The sequence below is a fragment of the Condylura cristata genome, unplaced genomic scaffold (genome assembly GCF_000260355.1).
Source record: "Condylura cristata isolate star-nosed mole 26May11 unplaced genomic scaffold, ConCri1.0 scaffold00008, whole genome shotgun sequence".
Taxonomy (NCBI): domain Eukaryota; kingdom Metazoa; phylum Chordata; class Mammalia; order Eulipotyphla; family Talpidae; genus Condylura; species Condylura cristata.
Window position 1 is genome coordinate 17,969,478 of NW_004567109.1, and position 20,640 is coordinate 17,990,117.

General features: G+C 48.4%; 1 protein-coding gene across 4 annotated transcripts in view; it reads right to left on the minus strand.

The window, feature by feature from the left end:
- Nucleotides 1-3,729: 3,729 nt before the first annotated feature.
- KIAA0319L (KIAA0319-like ortholog) overlaps nucleotides 3,730-20,640 on the minus strand; it is an 80,430-nt gene continuing 63,519 nt past the window's right edge. For all 4 annotated transcript variants that reach the window (XM_012722255.1, XM_012722253.1, XM_012722252.1 and 1 more), the window contains exons 15-21: nucleotides 20,196-20,334; nucleotides 18,566-18,725; nucleotides 14,252-14,394; nucleotides 13,035-13,157; nucleotides 12,372-12,462; nucleotides 10,678-10,769; nucleotides 3,730-4,987 (exon numbers count right to left, since the gene is read on the minus strand). In XM_012722255.1, coding sequence (XP_012577709.1) covers nucleotides 4,800-4,987; nucleotides 10,678-10,769; nucleotides 12,372-12,462; nucleotides 13,035-13,157; nucleotides 14,252-14,394; nucleotides 18,566-18,725; nucleotides 20,196-20,334 — 936 coding nt within the window. In that variant the 3' untranslated portion in view covers nucleotides 3,730-4,799. The remainder of the gene's footprint in view (nucleotides 4,988-10,677; nucleotides 10,770-12,371; nucleotides 12,463-13,034; nucleotides 13,158-14,251; nucleotides 14,395-18,565; nucleotides 18,726-20,195; nucleotides 20,335-20,640) is intronic.

Below are 20,640 nucleotides of genomic sequence, written 5' to 3' on the forward strand. Positions count from 1 at the left end.
GTTCATTTTTCAAATTATTGACTGATTGCTTTACTACTCATTGGTAGTATTTCTTGTTTCTTGAAAATGGAAAGTTATTTCACACCTGTATTTCCTCTTGGATCTGCTTTAGCCGTGTTCCCAGATTCATACACCATGTTAATGTTACCAGCCCATTCTCATGTCCTTCTTGTGTAACACAGGGTAATTAATCCCTTTCTTTGCCTGCTGTTTTGTTAGTTTTCAGGCTGTATTTCAGGTATTCTGTTATGAGACTTACATGTTCCTGATGGTTCTTACTAGTATATAATTGCCGACTCTTTGTCTTTTTTGCATTGGATTCTCATTTTTATCAGTATAGATCCATGGGTTCCTATTGTATTCATAAAGTTGTCATCTGATCCTCCTTTTGATACTCAAATTACCCTGTACTTGATCTATGGAAGCCTTTTGTTTGATTCCCGGCCAGGGAGGTGACCCACGTGGCACAGCAGACATCTCCTGCCTCACCCGCTGCTCCCCTCAGCAGTGTATTTCAGTAGATCTACCTGTTCTGTTCCCCACTCTCTTTGGTGAATCCTCTCACCACCCAAACCTCTGGCCTGTACCCCAGTTCTTGTATGCATAAATAAGTCTTTTAAAAAAAAAATTGTCACCAGTCAGCCCTCCTCTTACATGTTACTCCATATTTTAATTCCATCCCTTAAACTAGTATTATTACTTGGAAACTGAACAACCCTAGGTTCTCTTGAGGTTCTCTCAGTTCAGCAGTGACTAGCTGTGCCATTTTCTTACCCTACTCAACTGGTGTTTTTCCAAGAAACCATCTCTTCCACGTCCCTAGGCTGGGTCAACCTGCATTATCCTCCTCATAGGCTACTTCAAAGTGCATACTCAGCACTGTGGTAGGGCTGGGAAGTGACATAAGGTGACTGGTGCTTGGGGGTGGTGGAAGCTAAAGTTGATACTGTTTTTTAAAATAAGAACAGTCTGATATTTTCCAAGAATATCATGCTTCTGAGAGCAATAGTTGGGTTTCTGAGGTAAGAAAGGGATAGGCGGTGCTGCCATCTCTGTAGAAGACAGCCATGTAGTGACTTCCTGCCTGCTGTCATAATTGGCATTTCTCCCTGATGGACACACAAAGATTATGGGTGGTCTGGCAGAAGCCCTTCGTCTGAGGCAAGGATGTGTGAAATTCCTGTGCTTTGCCTCTATTTAACAGAATCAGAGTGGGGGGGTGGGGAGGGGAGGTTTCCTGGGTGTTGACCACTACTGTATCACCAAGCTCTGGCATATATGTGTTTTATTAGCTTTACTGTTCCAGGTAGGAGTTATAAAACAAGGCACTGCTCCAGCTTCAGGACTTACAAGCATATAGAAGGCTGATTGCTTACACAGTGTAAGGACATCTGAGTCACTGTAGCCTCAGTGCAGGCGTCAGCAGGAGGGCCGTTCTAGGCTGCTAATCCACTGGAAGTCTGGGAGGCTGTACCTGGGGTAAAATGGGGTCTACATACCTTCTTTTATTTAGTCAAATAATAAATGCCTAGAGCCTATAATTGTAGGTATGCCTGTGATTTAAGTCTTTGTTGTGGCTTCTGCAGTTCAGAATGGAATCCAGGTGTGATTCTAGATAACTACTGGCATTATTTTCCTGAAGGGCAGGGGACAACGCCTTCAAAGATTGTGGATGGGTGGCTACCTGCAGATTACAGCGCTGACTTTTCTCCACCCAGCAATATTTCCAGTTGAGTATTGAAATGCAGCCGTTTATAAAAAAGTTGGATTTAAACACTTTGCATTGGATTTGTCCTGGCTCTTCCTTTAAGCAGGATCCTATCTAAGAGTATTTAAAATGTGTTCAATTTTCTGGGGTACAAAATCTAGGAACAATTGAGGTGTCTCCTGTCAACAAGTGGAAATCTTCTCCACCTGTCATGCCTCCCCACATGAGACTGGACCCAGGAGTTTACAATTCAGATTACTGCTGATTAAGATTCCCCTCTCAACTTCAATCACTTCTACAGGTAAACACCCCCGACTCTGGAGTCCTAAGCATGTTGCCTTGGCCTGATGGACAGATTTACTGTCTGAACTTCAGAAAAATTACAAAAAGCATGTTGATCTAGAAACTCTGTGGCCAAGATTATGGGATGCATTGCTTTTCTAATGCTCCTGCAGCCCACAAGGCTGTGGCAGAGGCCTGCACTAGGCATCACTAGCTTTCTCAGACCCAGGTGGTTAAAAAAAAAAATTTGGCTGGCACCATAAAGGAGTTTCTCTTAGTAACCCAGAGGCCTTCCACTGGGCAGCTCTCTAGATGGCAGTTTAGGGACCAGTTCTCTGTCTTGTGTCTCCACAGTAGCCCCCGAGTCCTGAGTGCCCCTCTGCATCTGGCCGGCAGATAGAGGAAGCAAGCAAGGATCACACAGCATTTCTGGGTCAGGGCTGAAGACGGACACCTCTCTTTCGCTGAGAGTGGGCAGAGGCTGGGAGCATAGATCAGCTGTCTGCTCTGGAAAAGTACTCTGGCTTGGTGAACAGCTGCTCTCCGCTACACCCAACTGCATGATTCTGAGGCAATTAGAGGTACCAAGTACTTTCCCTCATAGTCTGTCAGACCCAACAGGTTTGCAAGTCTTTTGGAACTGAGCTCTGCTAAGAACTGTTTTTCCCATGTCAAGTGGGCTGCACAAATTATCTGAGGAATGAACAGTTCAGTTAACCATTTAAAAACCAAAATAAATGACCCCTGGGGTGTGGGTTCAGGCTTCAGTGTGATTTAGAATTGCCCAGTGATTCTAGCATGCAGCCAGGGTGAGACCCACTGTTGTGGCTAAATAGGCAGTTGTTGACATGGGAGGTTACTCGGGAGCTCAGCAGCAACTTGCCAGTTTTGTATCTGCCTGTGTGCTGTTGTTCCTTGTGACCAAGAGTCTGACCAGCAGCCTCCTGAGCAATAAAGATCCCTCAGGGGAGGGGTTGTCACCCGTCTGGGCAACACTAACACACTGCAAGGTGAACACACCTAGGCCTTGGGGGAGCAGGCATGTGTGGAGCCAGCTACAACCCCGGTGCTGGGAATCTTGGCTATCAGGTGGCCACATGGGATATTAGGTAGGTGGAGGAAATTCTGAACTTGACTGGAGAATATATTGAGGCCCTTAAACCAGTGAGCACATTCCAGGGCCTGGTCCATGGCCTCCAGGCCAGCAGCACTTACTCAGTCAGAAACTCGGGAGCAGGGCTCACCCATCTGCTTCAACAAGCCCTGCAGGTGATTTTGATGAGCTCAAGCACAGGCTCTTCTAGGACTGAGTTACTCCCTGTCCTCACTCCTCTCCACCCTGGGGTTCCAAGACTGTACCAGCTTTTCCTGTACCCACCAGCCAGCAGGCTGCTTCATGAACAGTGCACACTGAACACATCTGGGGCAGGGTTCATGCCCTAGTCCTGTGGAAACCTAAAAAAGGAAAAGAAGAGGCCAGAAATCCTGCTAACCCTGGGCATCAGGACACTTGGTATAGCCCAGCTGGGTCCTGAAAATGGTAACAAAAGGTATGGAAGACAGGACAGGGAGGGGAAAAAGAAAAAGCAGCAGCAGCTAGGCAGAGGCCGAAGCTAGCTACCTGGCCATTGACCTCAGCTGAACTAGGCCTTGCCTACCAGGGGCTGTAGGTGTCAGGCCACCCAGTGGCCAGGCCTGGTGGACAGGTAGCACAGAGCAGCATACCCAGCAGAAACATACACAATTAAATAGCATGTTTAATCATCTCACAACAGACAGTAGTGCAGTAGTATAAATTAAGTTTCTTTGTAAAAAGTCGCCTTCCCCCATTCCTCAATACCCATATGCCATGGCTGAGGACCCAGTGACAGGGAAGGAGGATTCAGGAAGTCTCTGTTCCGAGGAGCTGAGAGTTGGTTTCTGAGTCAAGGATGCCTTGTGAGCAGCTGAGAGCCCTATGAGGAGCTGAGGCACGCACGTGCACTCTACACATGCAAGGGGCACAGAGAAGACAAGTTGGACAGACGCACACAGAGGCGGCCCTGGTAGGCAGCCACACACGTACTCTCGGCCACAATGTCCTGGTCCACCTGTGGATATCTCCCTTGGGCACAGGGAGTAGGCTTGGGCCCTGAAGCTGTGGCTGGCCAGGAGCGAGGGCAGTCTTTGTCCCGCCCGGCTGTCCTGACACAGCAGCCTTGCAGCCCAGAGGGCCACCCCTCCATTTCTGAAGCAGCCGTTTCTCCCCTAACCTTAGGCCAGCTCCTCTGCTGTGCTACAGCTGGCATCAGTGGTACAGTGGGCAGCCTCACATTCTCCAGACTAGCGAGAAGGCGCACTCCATCCCAGAAGGCAGAAAGCATGCCCACAGGCAGACTCTTGGAGCTCAGGGCTGTAGGTGCTGGGTTCTGTATCTAGGCGCAAGGGACAGTGCCAGGCCTCACTGCACAGACGCCTAGGAGCAGCACAGTGCTAACAGGAGCTGAGCAGTAGGCCAGGAGCTGGGTGTGTCTGCTCTAGGAGCAGCAGAGGAGTGCAAAAAAGGAAAAAAAAGGCCCTGAGGTGAGGATGTTTGGGAGGCCTACTGGACGGTTTACAGAGGAAACCTCTTCATTCACAGCTTCATTCAGGGGTTCCTGGACAACATCTGTGGATTCAAGTACCAGCAGGTCTGGTTGGGCGTGTGAGGGTGGAGTGGCCAGCAGATGCTGCAGAACAGCTGCTCGTGGCCATGGGAGTAAATGAACCAGCTTGGTGCGCTCCTGGCTCCAGCACTGCCACCCGCTGCCCTGAGGAGACAGACCAGGGGCTACAAGATCTCTTCGCGTGAGCTCCTGGCCTTAAGTGGAGTCTGCCCATTGGGCATGGAGCCATTTTGACCGTGCAGGAGTCTCCCCTTCTCTCGGTCTGGCCATGTGAAAATGGCATCATCACTGTCCAGCTCCGACTCAGAGTGCATTAGACTGCTGCTCAGCACTGGGCCTTTCTGTTTAATACCTGCAAGAGAGACAGAAATGCATGTCAGGAACATGGGCCTTCTTTGTGTCAGCCTGGAGCCATTTTCCACACACTTCCCTCAACCTGAGGAGAGGTCAGGGATATTCCTGATTCCCCACCACCACCCCACCACCCCAGTATTGGCCTATTGAAACAGTCCCATAGGAGAAGCCTTAGCAGGCCTGGGATCCAATGCTGACTATTTCCATTGTCTATTAGTTTTAGTTCACCCAACGACCTTCATTTGTCTTTAAGTGTGGTATGTTCTGTCATCTTCCTTCATGACTAGGGTGGTGTTCTGGGGATGCAGGAAAGCACATGAACAAGAACTCAGGCTCTGGAGAAAGCTTTCATTGTAGCCTGGCTCAGCAGGGGTGTCCGCCCACCAGAGTCCCCACACTGAGTGGGACCAGCTTGACTCTTTGAAGATGTTAGCTCTGCTCTTGGTTTGCTCTGGCTCCATGGAACAACACTGGAGGCGGGAGAGCAGGCGCGCGTCTCAGAGAGGACCTTGCTACTGGGAGAGGCTAGCTGAAATGGGGACTCTCAGGGACAGTCCCCAGCCATCAGTTCCTCTGAACACACCATAGAGGCCTAGAAGAAGAACCTGAGGGTCAGAAAGATGCCTGAGGTTGTGCAAACTGCCAGAGGCCCTTCACCATGCATCCCTGTTGCTGCAAGGATGCCACACCACCTGGTAACAACAGCTGTAGGGTGCCATCCCTAGACGGCTGCCGTCTGGCTGGTACAAAATACTTCTTCAGAGCAGCAAAGGGTAGGCTTAGAAAGCAGGAACTGCAACCGAGAGAACCCGACGTGGCACTGCTCTCTGCCCTGGCATTGCCTGCCCCACCCCACCCACCTCCTTTTATAAAAGGGGGTATAGGGAGCCCTATCACCTAACAGTCACTCTCTCTCACCCACATCCTCCCACACTCACTGTTGTGTCCTGAGCAGATTCTTAGTTACACCGCCCCTTCTTGGCTATACAGCCATTCACATGGCTGTGACTGCTGAGGGCATCCAGACCTGACTCCATCTGCCACTTAGCAGCCACACCCCCAGCCCCTGTGCTGTCTGCAGTGTGCTCAGGGGCTCAGGCATGGCACGCCCTAGCCGGTTTAGCACAGAAGCACAGGTCTGGGCCATGCCTGCAGACAGCCATGCCATCACCAGTTCTCAGGATAACAGCTGAGGGCCAGAGAACACCAGCCTGGGCAACTCCAGTGTGGTGAGGGCAGTTGTCAATATGTGAACCAAGCCCAAGGGAGAGCCAAGAAAAAAAATCCTCAAATCTCTACTTTGGCTCTAGACAAAATAACCAATCCCTGGGTCTCCATGTCATTTGAGGGCTTCCTCCTGCCAGACGCTTTCCTTCTTCCCCAGGGCCTGTGCCCAGAGCTACAGAGGACAGGAACCCACAGTCCACAGCACTCACCAGGGCCCTCCCACCACTAGCTGCAGCTCCGCTGGAACAGAGTGGACCTCAACCCTTAAACACAAGCTGGGAAACTCAAGCTCTCCTTGGGGTGTCGACATGCCTGCCTCCGGTGACTCAACACTTCCATTCCTGAATCTGTACTAAGAGAAATCTGCGCACATGCCCACCAGAGGACGCGGACGGGAAAGTGTACAGCAGTGCCCCTCACAAAGGCCCAGAACAGAAACTGACTGCCTGATGACAAGGTAGCCACACAGCATCAGACAGCAGTGAGAGTGAACAAATGATTACTGCAGGTGACAATGCGGGTGAGTCTCATAAATGTGGCAGAGTGAAAGGAGGTCAACACATTTCCACAAATGAGTCCAACTGAAGTAAACGGGTGGGGGCACAGTGACTCTTAAGAAGCACAGGGCACTTCTGAGAGGCTGATGACATGGCCATGTTCACTCCTGAGAGAACATCCAGCTGTGCTTAGAATTTTCTGTACTAATATATTAGTTTGAGCTATCAAAACTACCATTTATAGGTCAACAGTAATTATGAGTAATTTCATACAGATAAACCTAATAGACTTCAACAGAAAGTTCTGAAAAAAATCAGACTAGCTAGACCAAACCAGACCCCCCAGCTGCTGGAGTAAGTCACATGTGGTAAGGGTGGGCATTCCCCAACTAGCTAGGCCTGGAGGCTACCTGGGCCCAACAGCTATCTCTGCTCAGGTGATCCATCACCTCACCCCAGCAAAGTCCATTTCAGCTCACTTAAATGCCCATCACCTTTCCTGCAACATGACCTCTCAATCTATTCTTCAATCTGAATGTCTTCGGTTACACAACATAGCCCGCTACTCTGTTCTCTCTTCATACTCATGTGTCTGCTCCAGGTACTGACTGATCCTCAGAGCCCAGAACAAAAGCCAGTGCTTCTGGCTTGTCAGCTTCTCCCCACTTCCTCAGCTGGACACGGCCAGAGAGGAGGGCCTTTGGACCCCACTGAGTCTTCTCTTGTCCCCAGGTGGCAACCGGCCACCCTGTGGCTCTTCCTCACCAGTAGCGCTCGGGCCTACCACTAGGTTCCCTTCAGTTTGGCCTCCTTAGACACGGCTTCTTCCCTCCACCTCAGAAGAGCTACCTATTCAGTTAGTCCTAACTTCCTTTCTCCCCTGCTTCAGTCTCCCCAGAAACAACCTCTAGCTCCACCATCTCTCACCACCTGCCCTTTCCTTCCATGGAGACACCCTAGCACTCCAATGCCCACGCCACCTTTTTTTCATTGCTCAACTTCTGAAAGGACTTTCTAAACTGTTTAGGGCCTCCATGTCCTCACTACCTACCATTCCCTAAGTAACCTGCACTTTCATTTCTGCTGTGCTCACTGCTCTAATCTAGCTCTTTAGGTGTGGTCTCTAGTGCCCCTGTCAGTTCTGACCCTTTGCTGCCCCCCCCCTTTTTTTAATACTAATTTATGCCTACAAGAACTGGGGTACAGGCCAGAGGTGCAAGGGGGTGGTAGTGAGAGTATTTACCAGACAGAGTGAGAGCAGAACAGGCAAATCCACCAAAATACACTGCTGAGGGGAGCAGCAGGTGGGTCAGGAGAGGTCTGCTGTGCCATATGGGTCAGCTCCCTGGCCAGGGATCGAACTCAGGCTACAGTGGCTGTGGCCAACCCAACAGTGCTGCGCTTCAATCTGTTGTGCAACCAGGGAGGGCCTTCTGGCAACAGCAGTGCTGACGCTCCCTGACGACTCCTTAGCCCTGGACCACCTCTTTTGTCCATTAACTTTCTCCATGAGAAAGTGATCTACTTTGTGGTGTTGATCCTCCCCCAAATAAAGAGGATGCCTATACTGATACTTCAGTTCTAACTGCCCTGATGAGTTCTATGTAGTTTGTCTGCACCAGATGTCCCCCTTGGGTGGGGGAGGAGGGGTGGTTCTTTTAAAAAAAAAAAATAGTTTAAAGTGTTTTTTTGATGTCAGCAGTGTGGCTGTTCTGTCTGTTGGTTCAGAGGTCAGCCTTATCAATGCCTGCATCCCCACACCACACTGTCTGAGCCAGCACCTCCTCCGACCACCCCAACATCTCCTTGCTGACTTCCACCTCCAGCCCCCAGACTGTGTTCTCTCCTACAGTCACTTAAACGTCACTAGGCTCATTGTCTAAAGCCAGCACTTTCACTCCTAGAGTAATGCTGAACCTTTGAGGCTGATGTTCAGTTTCCTACACCTTGGTCCTTCCCAACCTGCCAGCTTTACTTCCTCAATCCCAGTTACTACTGCCTTGAAACAAACATTTCATCTCCAACATTCCTTCTCCATTTTTTCTCACCTCAGGGAAAAACCAAAAACTCACCGATGCCTGAAGCAGGGTACTTAGGAGACACCTTTTACTTCCCCTTTTCTCCCTCCCTGCAGCACATACTACTGATTTCATGAAGTCCTTCCCCAAAATGCATCTACAGTAGAAAAGTAAGAGACAGACTCCAGATACATTTCCGGGAAGGACTTCATGAAATCAGTAGCAGGCACTCCTCATCCACTCCTGCCTTTCTCTAGTCCCTTCAGCCTTTAATAGGTAAATCAAATCACCATTCATCCCCTTAAAATACAGCAGTAGCCCCCTGCGGCTCTCGGAACCACAGCGTGCCCCACGCACCTGTCCAGCTGTGCTGTGCACTCTGGGTTCTCTGACTCCCTCAAATGCCATCTGCTTCTGCAGCTGGCATTCACCAAGTATGCTCCTTTGCTGGGAATGCTACTCGCCAGAATTTTTGCAGGTCTCGGCTCAAGTGTACACGACCAGTCTGTATATTTGAGTTAGTATCGGTCTTAAAGTAAATCACAAGAGAGTAGTGTCTGACTGGTTCACCTGGTACACACTGGTCTTAGCCCAGCTCACAGAATAAAACAACCTCTGCCTTTTCACTGTTTGAAATCCTTGGGCACACATATAAAACGAGCATAAGATAGTGAGAGAAATACCTAGATGGACACAAGGGAGAAAGATGAGCCTGACTTTTAACTTGCAGGTTAAGGAGGCATGAGAGCGCTTTCTGGGCAGAGAAAAAGCGAAGAGCAGAGAAGATCTCAGAAATTTAGGTAAGCTCCCGGAGGCCGTATCTGTCAGGTTGAAAGGTCTGTTTTCCCACTCTGGAAATAGTAAGTCGCTGGAGGATTTCAAGAGGTGGACAGACCTTGTCAGAGAACATCAATGCAACCTTGGCTGCATGCAGTGAGCAGGGTGGGCTGTGTACATCCCCACCTCCAGGCCTCTGCCCCTGGTACCTGTGCAGGGTGCTGTGCCTGCAGCGCCACGTCACTGGCGTACCAGTCCCACTACCTCCAGGCACAATCTGTGTTCTCCATCTGGGCTGCTGGGAGCAGAGCCCAGATGGCCTATGAACACTCACTTTTTTTTCTGATCTGGCTTTTCTCTGTCTTGAGAAAAGAACTAGTCTGGAATTCTGAGGCAGAGTCAGCTTCCTTAACTCTGTTCCCCCTGCCTCTCCTAATGATCGCTTTAGGTATGGAAGATCTTTAATAAATGAAAATGGTTCTACTTGTGTTGAGGAATAGCTCTACTTGAGAGTCCAGCTCCCATAAACAGACCACAGCTGTCCATGGCACTTGACTGGGTACTTCAAGGGACCAAGACCAGCTGAGGAAGGGGAGCCTTAGGCCTGCCCTAACTCAGCTAGCCCCACCCCCAAAAGCCAGCCCAGTGCTTGCACATTTGGAGATTCTTTGGGGTGGGGTGGGGGTGGCACCTCACAGAGGAGCCTGATGCACCTGGAGCCAGCAAGGAAGCCACCACCTAAATTTAGCAGCCAGCTCTGAGACAGTGACGGAGCCTAAGATCTGTCTGCCAAATGCTGGAGGGGACCATGGCAGAGGAAGGCTGGCAGATACTGGCTGAGGTCTCACCACTGCCGCTCCTGGTCAGGCATCAGAGATGCAGGATCTGAGCCTAACTGCAGAGCACAGCAGAGGACTGATCCGGTAAAGGAAAGAAAGAGGATGAGGCCCTCTGCAAAGTACCAGTGCTGAGAGGGAGCCTGGGAGCTAGCCTGACCCTTAGGCAATCCTGCTGGAAGGGTGAAGCTGGCCCTTGGCCTTCGTCAAGCAGGAAACAATGCTTTCCAGCACAAACAGCCTCCCATGGCACATTTCAGAGGGACTAACAATGGGGGGCTTTTCACAGGGAGACTGTACAAACCTAGACACCCCAGCTCCCAGGGCCACTACCTGCTCGGAGTGTTGGCTTCAGTTCAAGGCTTTCCTGATCGGTGGCATCCAGGATCTTGTACTTGCTTTTCCGCTTGGGTTTTCCTTTTTGCCTGCAAAACACAACCCGCACTCCATCAGCAAAGGCTCTGTGTGAGAGGCAGGCAGCCGCCACATGGTGACAGACGGGCAGACTGCAGACTGCATGCAGGGCCCGGCTCTGGGGGGAGCTGCTGCTCCTCACTTCTCAGCCAGAAAAGGAGCAATGGTTAAATCTTTCAAATGTTCCTCGCCAATTCTGGGGGGGAAACAAAGGAACTGTCGCTATCTTAGCATGAACTCGTCACTCTACAGCAGCAATGACGTTTGTTAAGTTAAAACCCTGTGCTTGAGGGTATGGAGTGAAGGAACCAACATTAAACCAACCAAGTTGTCAATGGTGGTTGTCTTAGGCTGGTGGGAATTTTTAAAAATTCTTTTAAGTTCGCTAAGGTGTTTTGTCAGTTATATCACAGATTGAATCTCAGCTCTGCCACTTGTTAGTTGTATGTCTGTGGGCAGGTGATGCCATTCTTTTAAATTTCCTTACCTATAAAATAATAAAGATAACTAGGCATGTTAAAAAAAGAAAAGAGAGGGAGAGAGAGATTCTAGGGCCCTCCTTGGTGACGCAATGGGTTGGGTACAGCACGGTGAAGTTGTCTGCAGCCACTCTGGCACAAGTTCAATCCCTGACCAGGGAGGTGACACACATGGCGCAGCAGACCTCTCCTGACTGGCCTGCTGCTTCCCTCAGCAGTGTGTCTCATTGAATCTGCCTATTCTGCTCCCCATTCTATCTCTGGTGAATCCTCACCCCCGCACCTCTGGCCTGTGCCCCAGTTCTTGGCATGCATAGATAAATAAACATTTAAAAAAAGAGAGAAGTTCTATAAAATACTGTCATGATTCTTGGCACACAGTAAGTGTAGAAATCATACTTATTGATAATGAAAAACATAATAAAAACTACTAAATATTAAGAATAATGAAAAAACATAACATTTAGTCATGACTGACCTAAGCATGCACTTATATGAAAACATGCATGCATGAACTTAAGTAGAAAGGAAGGCAGAGAAATGGAGAAATCACATGCTGAGGTGGTGGATCTTTTTTTTTTTTAAAGATTTATTTATTCATACAGAACTGGGGTATAAGCCAGAGATGCAGAGGGTGAGAGGATTCACCAGAGACAGAGCGGGGAGCAGAACAGGCAGATCGATGAAGTACACTGCTGAGGGGAGCAGCGGGCGGGTCAGGAGAGGTCTGCCATGCCATGTGGTCACCTCCATGGCAGGCGGGGATGGGGGATCGAACTCACACGGAAATGGCTTTAGCTTCTTAGTACTGTGCTTTAACCTGCTGAGCCACTAGGGAGGGCCCTGAGATGATGAATCTTAAAGGACACACAGCCTGCAGGTGAGCTAGATCACAGTCCAGGTCTTCCCACTCCCTCCAAGCCAGAAGTGTGCAGCATTTCCCAGCTGGCAAATTTATTGTGGTAAGATCCACATAGTGGGAAAGAAAGCCTTTCTGCGCATGCCTTGAGTGCCCAGATTACTCTAGCAGTGACAGGATTCAGGGCTTTCCATGAGGTGGGCACTAGCTGCTACTTTGATGAATGAACACATGACTAGAAATCCCAATGAATTTGAAAGGAGAATCCATCTTACCTCTTACAACAACAGACTGCAGTCCAGGACAGGATTCCCAAGGCAACAACAATGACGAAGGAAGCAATGATAACATACAACACACTCCATTCTGCAAAGAGAAATAAAGTAGTAAGGGGTGTGAAGAGAAAGGCCTGAAGAAAGGTTTGGGCTGTCCCCACCTTTGGGTAGGAGGTGGCTTTACTTTATAAACAAGAGTGTACCCATTCTTGGTTCTCCCAGGGGAAAGTGAAACCTTGGAGATGAAGGCAGCTGCAAAATTAAGACACTGGGATTGTCCCTGCTCCTCAGTCCCTGCTCTGAGGACCCCGGGGCAATAGGGCAGACTGCAGAGAGGGCTGGGGGACAGACACCTTTGGGCTACCACTAAGTTATAGCACAAGACACCCTGGGAATCCCAGAGGCCTCGAGGTTGATCTGCTTTAGGCTGCAGCTTGCATTTGGTCTGACTTAAGCTTGGTTCTTCGTACATGACTGCTCCAGAGCTTTCCTCTAACCTTGAGCAGAAGTGTGGAGGAAGGAAGTAAAAGTCCTCTGCAAACAGAAAAGACACAGAGTTCTCCTCCCTGCTCATCTGTCTCAGAGACACCAACACCCACCTACTCAACTGAGAACTACATTTAGCGCCAAACCAGATGGCACAGAGCCAAGCAGAAATCTTACCACAGTTGCTGTCTCCATCCCTCAGCTGCACCTTGATGAAATTCTCCATCCAGAATGGATCGCAGACACAGCGTTTGGTGAATGAATCACAGTGGCCATGGTCAGAACAGTTCAACTGACATGCTGAAAGTAGCAGGAAAAGAAGTCACCAGGAGTGAGAGCTGGGGACAACCGCATCCCGTGCCTGCGGACACATAGGCTCCCCTCTTCCCACCTGCACAGGTCCCAGACTCCCACAGACCTGCACCAAGTGCTCTCACACTTTGGGCACATCGCTGATAATTGTCATGGTCAGACAAAACTGGAGCGCCTGGCAGGCCGCTGCCAGTGCCAGTTTGTTCACTGGTTTCTCTGTATCAGCAGTTCTTAATCTTTTATATCCCATAGACCCCCTTTCTCTGAATTATTTAATTACAAAAAAAAAATACATAGTATTACAAAGGAAAGCAATTAGACTAAGTCTTGAAATATTCAAGATTATATATTATTTAAATAGGACTACATCCCAAAAAATGCATAGCAAAGCACTGTCATCAAAAGGGAAAAACAGGCCTGCCCTGGTGGTGCAGGGGTTAATTCTCAGTGCAATCAAGATATCTTCAGCCACTGCAGCATGAGATCTAGCCCTGGCCAGGATTGACCTGCATGGTGCACCCACTGCTCCCCTCATTAAACTGTTTCAGTAGAGCCTCCTGTTCTGCACCCCACTTCTTTTCTGGTAAATCTTATCACATACAAACCCCTGTACCTCTGGCCTGCACCCCAGTTCCTGAATGCCAAAATAAATCTTTTTTTTAAAAAAGGGGGAAAAACGCCCTACTGAGTAGGAGAAGAGAGTCTAGTAACTGTCATAATTTTGTAGTAGTGATAAGTGGTATCTCATCGTATAATAAACCATTGCCTGAAAGTACAGGCTCTATTAGTATTACCATAGATTGTTGCCTACCTTCATAATGCAGGGGAAAAGTGAATTTCAGTTAGAGGCTGCTTAGAGATAGTTTTTTCTCACTCAAACTCAGTGCCTCTGACGTGAGCGCTCTTAGAGGCCCATGAACCCTAGGTTAAGAATGCTATTGAGTGGAGACTCTTGTGATAACAGTAATGTGGAAAGTGATTATCTCCATCTTCCCTGAAGAAGGAGATGAAGCCCCGACAGCTAGGACTGTGAGTGAGCTGCAGGCACTGGGGGCTTATTCCATCTTTCCAAAGTTACTCACTGACAGTGTTGATTTCCAGGGCTCTGAATATCAGAAAGTCTGCCTTTTGCTTCCGGAGTTCATTCTTGAGCATCGCCGCCACCTCGTGACCTTTGAAGATCTGGTGGGGAGGCTCATTTTGAACAAGAAATACCATCTTGGTGCTGCAGAGACAGGCAACAGTATGAATGAGCTGAAACTGTCAACCACAGAGGTAGCTGTCATCTCTTAAGTATACCTTCTGTCTGTGCCAGACACTGTGCTAAGTTGTATGTGCTTTCTCTCACAGCAAGTCAGTGAGAAAGGCATTATCTCTTCATAGAGGACAACACTGGGGCTCAGAGGGGTTAAGTAACTTGCCCAAGGTCACACAGTTAATTATGGCAGAGCCAGACCCCAAACCTGGCATGTCCAAACTCCAAAGTCTGTGCTTGTAGAAATGCCCATAGCTGCCCCAGTTAACAAAAGGACAAGCCCAAATAGGTAACTGGAGGTCAGAAAACGCTGTCAGGCTTTCAGTAGGGCTGTAGGGTTTGTGGTGCCTGGGCCACTTGTAAGACAAACCACAATGCTTTATAAAACGTAAATTGTTAGACAGCGTCAGAGCACAATTCACAGGCAGAAACACAGCCAGTATAGCACGACCATGACAGCGATGAGAAAGACCTGCTAGCGTGCGATTGGTCTGGACAATACTGTTCCATGCCCAGGACCACTTTCGCTTCCTGGCTGCATTTCTGTCATGCAGGCCATGTTTGAGCTCATATCAGGGCAGCACACAATCTTTTCTCTGAGCCTCGCCTCCATTTTTGGTAGTCTGCTTTTTTGAACTCCATTTGGTTTTACGAACCAAAGCTTCCCAATCAGTGGATCACATTGGGGCTATAGATATATGCCCCAAAAACTGATTCCCTTTGCACAGAGGGCAGCTGGGTGGGACCTGGTATCCCAGAGTGCTAAATAAACAGCATTATTTTCTGTGTGGCGTAAGAAAAGTTTGGGAAGCACCACCGTGAAAGACTATCTAAAAGTAAAGCTAACAATGGGACATTATACATTCCAGAATCAAGAAACAAACCTTTACCATAAAAGATTTGTGGCTCTCAGCCCTCCCTGGTAGTACAACAGGTTAAAGCACAGTACTATGAAGCTACCCACAGCTACTCAGCAGCACAAGTTCGATCCCTGGGCAGGGAGGTGACCCACGTGGCACCACAGCAGACCTCCTATCCTGCCTGCTGCTCCCCTCAGCAGTGTATTTCAGTCAATCTGCCTGTTGTGCTCCCTGCTCTGTCTCTCAATCCTCTCACCGCAACCCCCACCCCTGCCCCTCTGGCCCCAGTTCTTGTATGCATTAAAAAAAAAAAAAAAAGACTTGTGGCCCATTATTTTCTCCCTATTACATAATCGATACTTATAGGTTCACTTTCTGTCTATATACTAATAACCTCAAACATTTATCATCTATACCCACATCTCTTCTGAGTGACTAAATTTGTATCTGCAAATGCTTGCTAAAATATCTACCCCAGATCTTCCATGGCACTTCAAACCCAAAATCCTCAAAAATAAATTTATAATAACCACAAATACTCAGTATGTCACAGGGACTATACGAACATTGTTTTATATAATCCTCAATAACAGCCTTATAATACAACCATTTTTACACATGATTTTGTAAGTGCTAAGATAAGCTCAGACAGGTGAGCCTTCCCAGAGAAATGAAGGCAGAACTAACAGTAACAGAGCAGATTCAGAAGCCATTTTCATCTGGTCCGAGGCCCATGCTCTTCCTGTGTAACATACTATCTCCCTTCATTCACGTCCTTTTCCTGAAGTCATCAATTAAGTCAATCCTGGCCAAGCGAGAAACCCAAAGTCTGCACACACACCCTTCCAACAATGTTCTGATGTCTCCCACTAATGTCTCTACATGGTTCTCCCCAGTCAACCCTCACCAGCTGGGATCTACCCCAGCAGCCACCTTCCCTTATCTTAGCCCCCAAGATGCTGAGCAGAGCTTTAACATGTAATTTTCATGCTGCCTCGGAACCAGTGAACCTTGAGTACATATTAGAATAACATGGAACACTGAGACCTCACCTCAAACCAACTAACCCATCATCTCTAGGAGTAAGTTTTGGGTAATGGCATGTCCGTAAAAACTCCAGATAACCCCACTGTACTGTGTCATGTAACTAGAGTTGGGAACCCTGACTTACTATGTCTCTCACCTTGGCTGAGACCCACTATTGCCCAAGCCAGCTTTCCTACAGCTGCTGTTCCTAGCCTTTGCCATGCCTCAGGCTGCTCACCCATCCAGCTCCTTAATGCAGACGGCCTTGCCTTCAGTTTCAGAGATAAGACACAGGATGTAGGTCCCAACACTAAAATTTCACCCAACACTAAAATTTCACCCTGCCACCTCTAAATTTACCCACAGCGTGTTCCCGTCTCCCCTTAGCTCTCTCAGAGAAAGAGATGCCCTTGCTCAGCCCACAGTCAGTCCCTCAGACCCAAGTCCACTTACAGCCCACATCTTAGTTTCACTGGCTTTTTTCCTGTACTATCCTCAGTCTGTAAAAATGCTCAGATATGCTCCAGCATGGTTTCCCTCCCTGCCCCCCCCAAAAAAACAAACAAAATCAAGAAAACCCCAAGGACTCCCATCTTTAAAAGGTGTCCTTTCAATCTTATTTCCCAGTTGTTCAAAAGCATAAGATGCGCACTACAGCTTCGATGGCTCACTGATCGCAGACCCAGAGTCCCAGCCTGCACTGCCCTGTAGCCTCGAGTCCCGTGCAGCCCTCTGCCAGGTCGTTTTCCCCGAGCTCCCGTGAACCTGTCCCACAGAGTTTTCCTCCCACCTCTCTGACTGCTGCTGCTTAGTCTCCTTTGCTGGCACTTGTTTCTTTGCCTTCTTTTTAAATACTGGTGGTCTCCAGGGCTCTGTCCTCAGCCCTCTGGATGTCCCCAGTGACTCATCCATCTTCATGGCTTGGTGACTCCCCATCTCTGGCTTTTCCCTCCACCACCTATACTTGCTGCCATCTCCCCATGTAAACCAGACACCCAGATTTAATAGTCAAAACTAAACTCATTATCTTTTCTTTGAAACTGGCTCCTTCTGTATACCTCATCTCAGATACCACTCTCCATCTGTCTCCATCAACCAAGCCAGTCTCATCTGATGCCTCCGTCCTCTTTATTCCCAAAGAGTCACTGAATCCTACTGATTTATCACTGAATTTCTTTCAGCTTCTCTTTCTGCTATTTCCATCACCATTCTATCAATTCAGGTTTACCTTTCTACTAGATTAGTCCTCAATCCTCCTTACTGGTCACCCAGACAAGTGTTTCCCTGTTTTAGCCTAGCATCTATGCTACTGGTCTCACCTAAAAAAAAAAAATCTCCTGGCTTTAAAAATAAAACAAAGAAAAACTTCACACATATAAAATAAACTAAGTTTGGTACTCCTTCTTAACCTATTAAAACTAAAGTTCTTGGCTGGTCTCAGCCTACACAGTCAGTCTGACTTTTGACCATGTCCTGGGGTCCAGTGAACTCTGAACCAAGTGATGCTTCCCCAAGGAAAACCTGTTCTTCCGTAACACAAGACCTATGCTCATTCTTTTTCCCTGTTCTGAATTTCCTCCTAGTCCCCCTATGCTTGAACAATATAAGTTTTACTTCTTTCAGAAAATCTTTGGCCTACCCCCCCCCCAGCCCTTGTGAAAGAATTAATCACCCTTGCTTCTATGTTTCTAAGATACCACATTTTCTGTCCAATTTGCTCTGTGCTGATGTTAGGCATTTACCGGATATCTCCCTAGCCTTTAAAAATGTGTTTCCGGGCCCTCCCTGGTGGCACAGCGTGTTAAAGCACAGCACTAAGAAGCTACAGCCACTTTGGCTTGAGTTTGATCCCTGGCTCCCACATGGGTAGCAGACCTCTCCTGACCAGGCTGCTGCTCCCCTCAGCAGTGTACTTCGTCCATCTGCCTGTTCTACTCCCCTCTCTGTCCCGGGTGAAGCTTCTCACCACCCCTGCACCTCTGGCCTGTACCTCAGTTCTGTATGTACAAATAAATAAATCTTTAAAAAAAAGTCTGCTTCCCCCAACCTTGTACCTTACTACCCTGCCCGTCATATCTAGACTAGAGCTTGTGACCTGCACCAGAAGAGAAAGCCCATTACAGAAGTGGGTACCTTGGGTGGTTCCTGGTCGGAGAACCCACCCTCTGCTAGCTACACACACTATTTCTCGGCTCAGTAAAGAAGCCCAAGGGACCCCTGGTCTTTCTTTCTCCCCCCATTAAGTGCCCAGCTACCTCTGCTCCGTGTACGGCTGAATCTTTTGCACAATGATGTCGGAATCCAGCACCCCCAGGAGGACCCCAATCTGGCGGATGAACATCCCCTTCAGCCTCTCAGTTAGCTGACTGACGTTGACATCCAAGATGATCTCCACCAGGTTGTTTTTCCTGGGATCTGGAAAGCATGTGGATCAGTCATGGCTTTGGTGGTAGGAGAGTTAAAAGACCTGCCCCTGTGCATTTGCTTTGGCACAAGGGGACTAGTGAGAGCATTCAGAGATACTGCTGGCCTCCTTCACACAAAAAGGGGAACGGTGACTTTGTCCTGCCAACACAACCTGGGGCTGGCTTGCAGAGCTTCAGAAACATTTATGGTCCCTGTGCCAACCTGAGTGTGACCAGGCATGTGCCCCCAGGCCGAAGCAGGGAGGTGGTGGAGTTTGGTAAAGGGGGTAGAGGAGAGAGGAATACCTCAGAGTTTGTTTTAAAAGTCTGACCCATTGTCTTTCTTGAACTTCCCAAGCCAGCTGAGGGCTCACTAGTCATCTCTCCCCATCCACAACACAAGGGAAAATGTCCATCTCAGCACTTTTACCAAAAGTGGGAATGAATCTGCTCCACAGATTTGAAAACAGTAAACACAAAGGAAATCCAGGCAACCAAGAAACAAGGATTTCATTAGTGCAACTTCATAGCTGTACAATCTTTTTACAACTCAAGAAGTGTGAGGCCACTGTGCTTTACTTTGGAATATGTCAAAGACTTTTACATTTGGGCATTAAAAGTGATTCTTTACAATATCTTATTCGCATGCTGGATGCTGTATTTGCCTGCATTGATGTATAATTTACATAAATTTATGTCCTGGCACAGTCTATAGTGCCCGAGCTGCTGGCCTTCAATGAGAAAGGACTGTGGGAAAGACCTGCCAACCTCCCTTTCCCATTTTAATCATCTGTCCATTAGCCTGCCCTAGATATTAAAAAGTAGGTTTAAAGTTAATATCTTCTAATCAGATGCTCAGAATTTTACAAACTTCTAACCCACCCCCACATTCATTTCTTCCCTAATGCCAAACTAGCCTCAAAAAAAAAAAAAACCACAAAAAAAAAACCAAAAAACATGGTTCTATTTAAGAAGAAAATCTTATTTCTGCAAATCTTAAGAATGTAAAGGACACCAGTTACTTTAGCTTCCTAGGCTGTCAGATAAAGCCTGAGGCTCAACTTATAAATTGTTTTCTGCACCTGGGTGCTGATGAGACATCATGACTAAGTTACTCCTGTGCTGAGATCCCCAGGGCACCCCAACTCCCCTTTCACCAGCTCCGGGCAGGGGGGAGAGTGCTGGCCTGCGTGCACGAGGCCTGGCTCTGGCACAACCCTGTGTGACGCTGAGTAAGCCCTGCCCCTGCCCTCTGAGTTTCTGTCTCTGTCTGAGAAGTGGAAAGAGGATTATACTCCTGCATAGGTAGGAGATGTACTGGTGAAATGGACAGGGTTTTTCATATTGGGGTTTCTAGATATTTTTAACAGCTGGCCACGCCATCCGGCTCTGCCCATGCTGGAGGGAGTATGTGTCCCATGCGAGGCCCTGCTCAACTGACACACTGATTCCACTCAGGCTCATCCCTACATGAACTCACCAGGCTTCACCTCCACAGTGGTCCGGTCTACGTCACTCTCACCCTTTGCATCAGTCACTTTCAGGTGAAATGTGTAGGTTCCCTCGACCAAGTTGGAAAGGAACAGGATAGGGTGGTGGTCAGTGTGATTTAACACCTCCTGTGGGGTTGAACGACATGACTTTTTGCCAGAAAAAATCCTCCCTCTTTCTGTGAAGTTAGTTGCTGCTTCTGTCATAACTCAAGGCCACCGTGGGCAGGACTGCTCCATGTCTGGGCAGTGCCTGCTGTGTAATGACAATGCCCACAGCCACCAAGATCAGGGGAGAGAGGCACGTTCTGTGCCATGCTCCATCAGAGTGACCCTGAGGCAATCATTTAACCTTTCTAGAACTGGAGGATGACCCAGATTTGATACAAGGAACCAGTTAAAACAGATACTGTAACATCTGGCTCAGATTCCTTC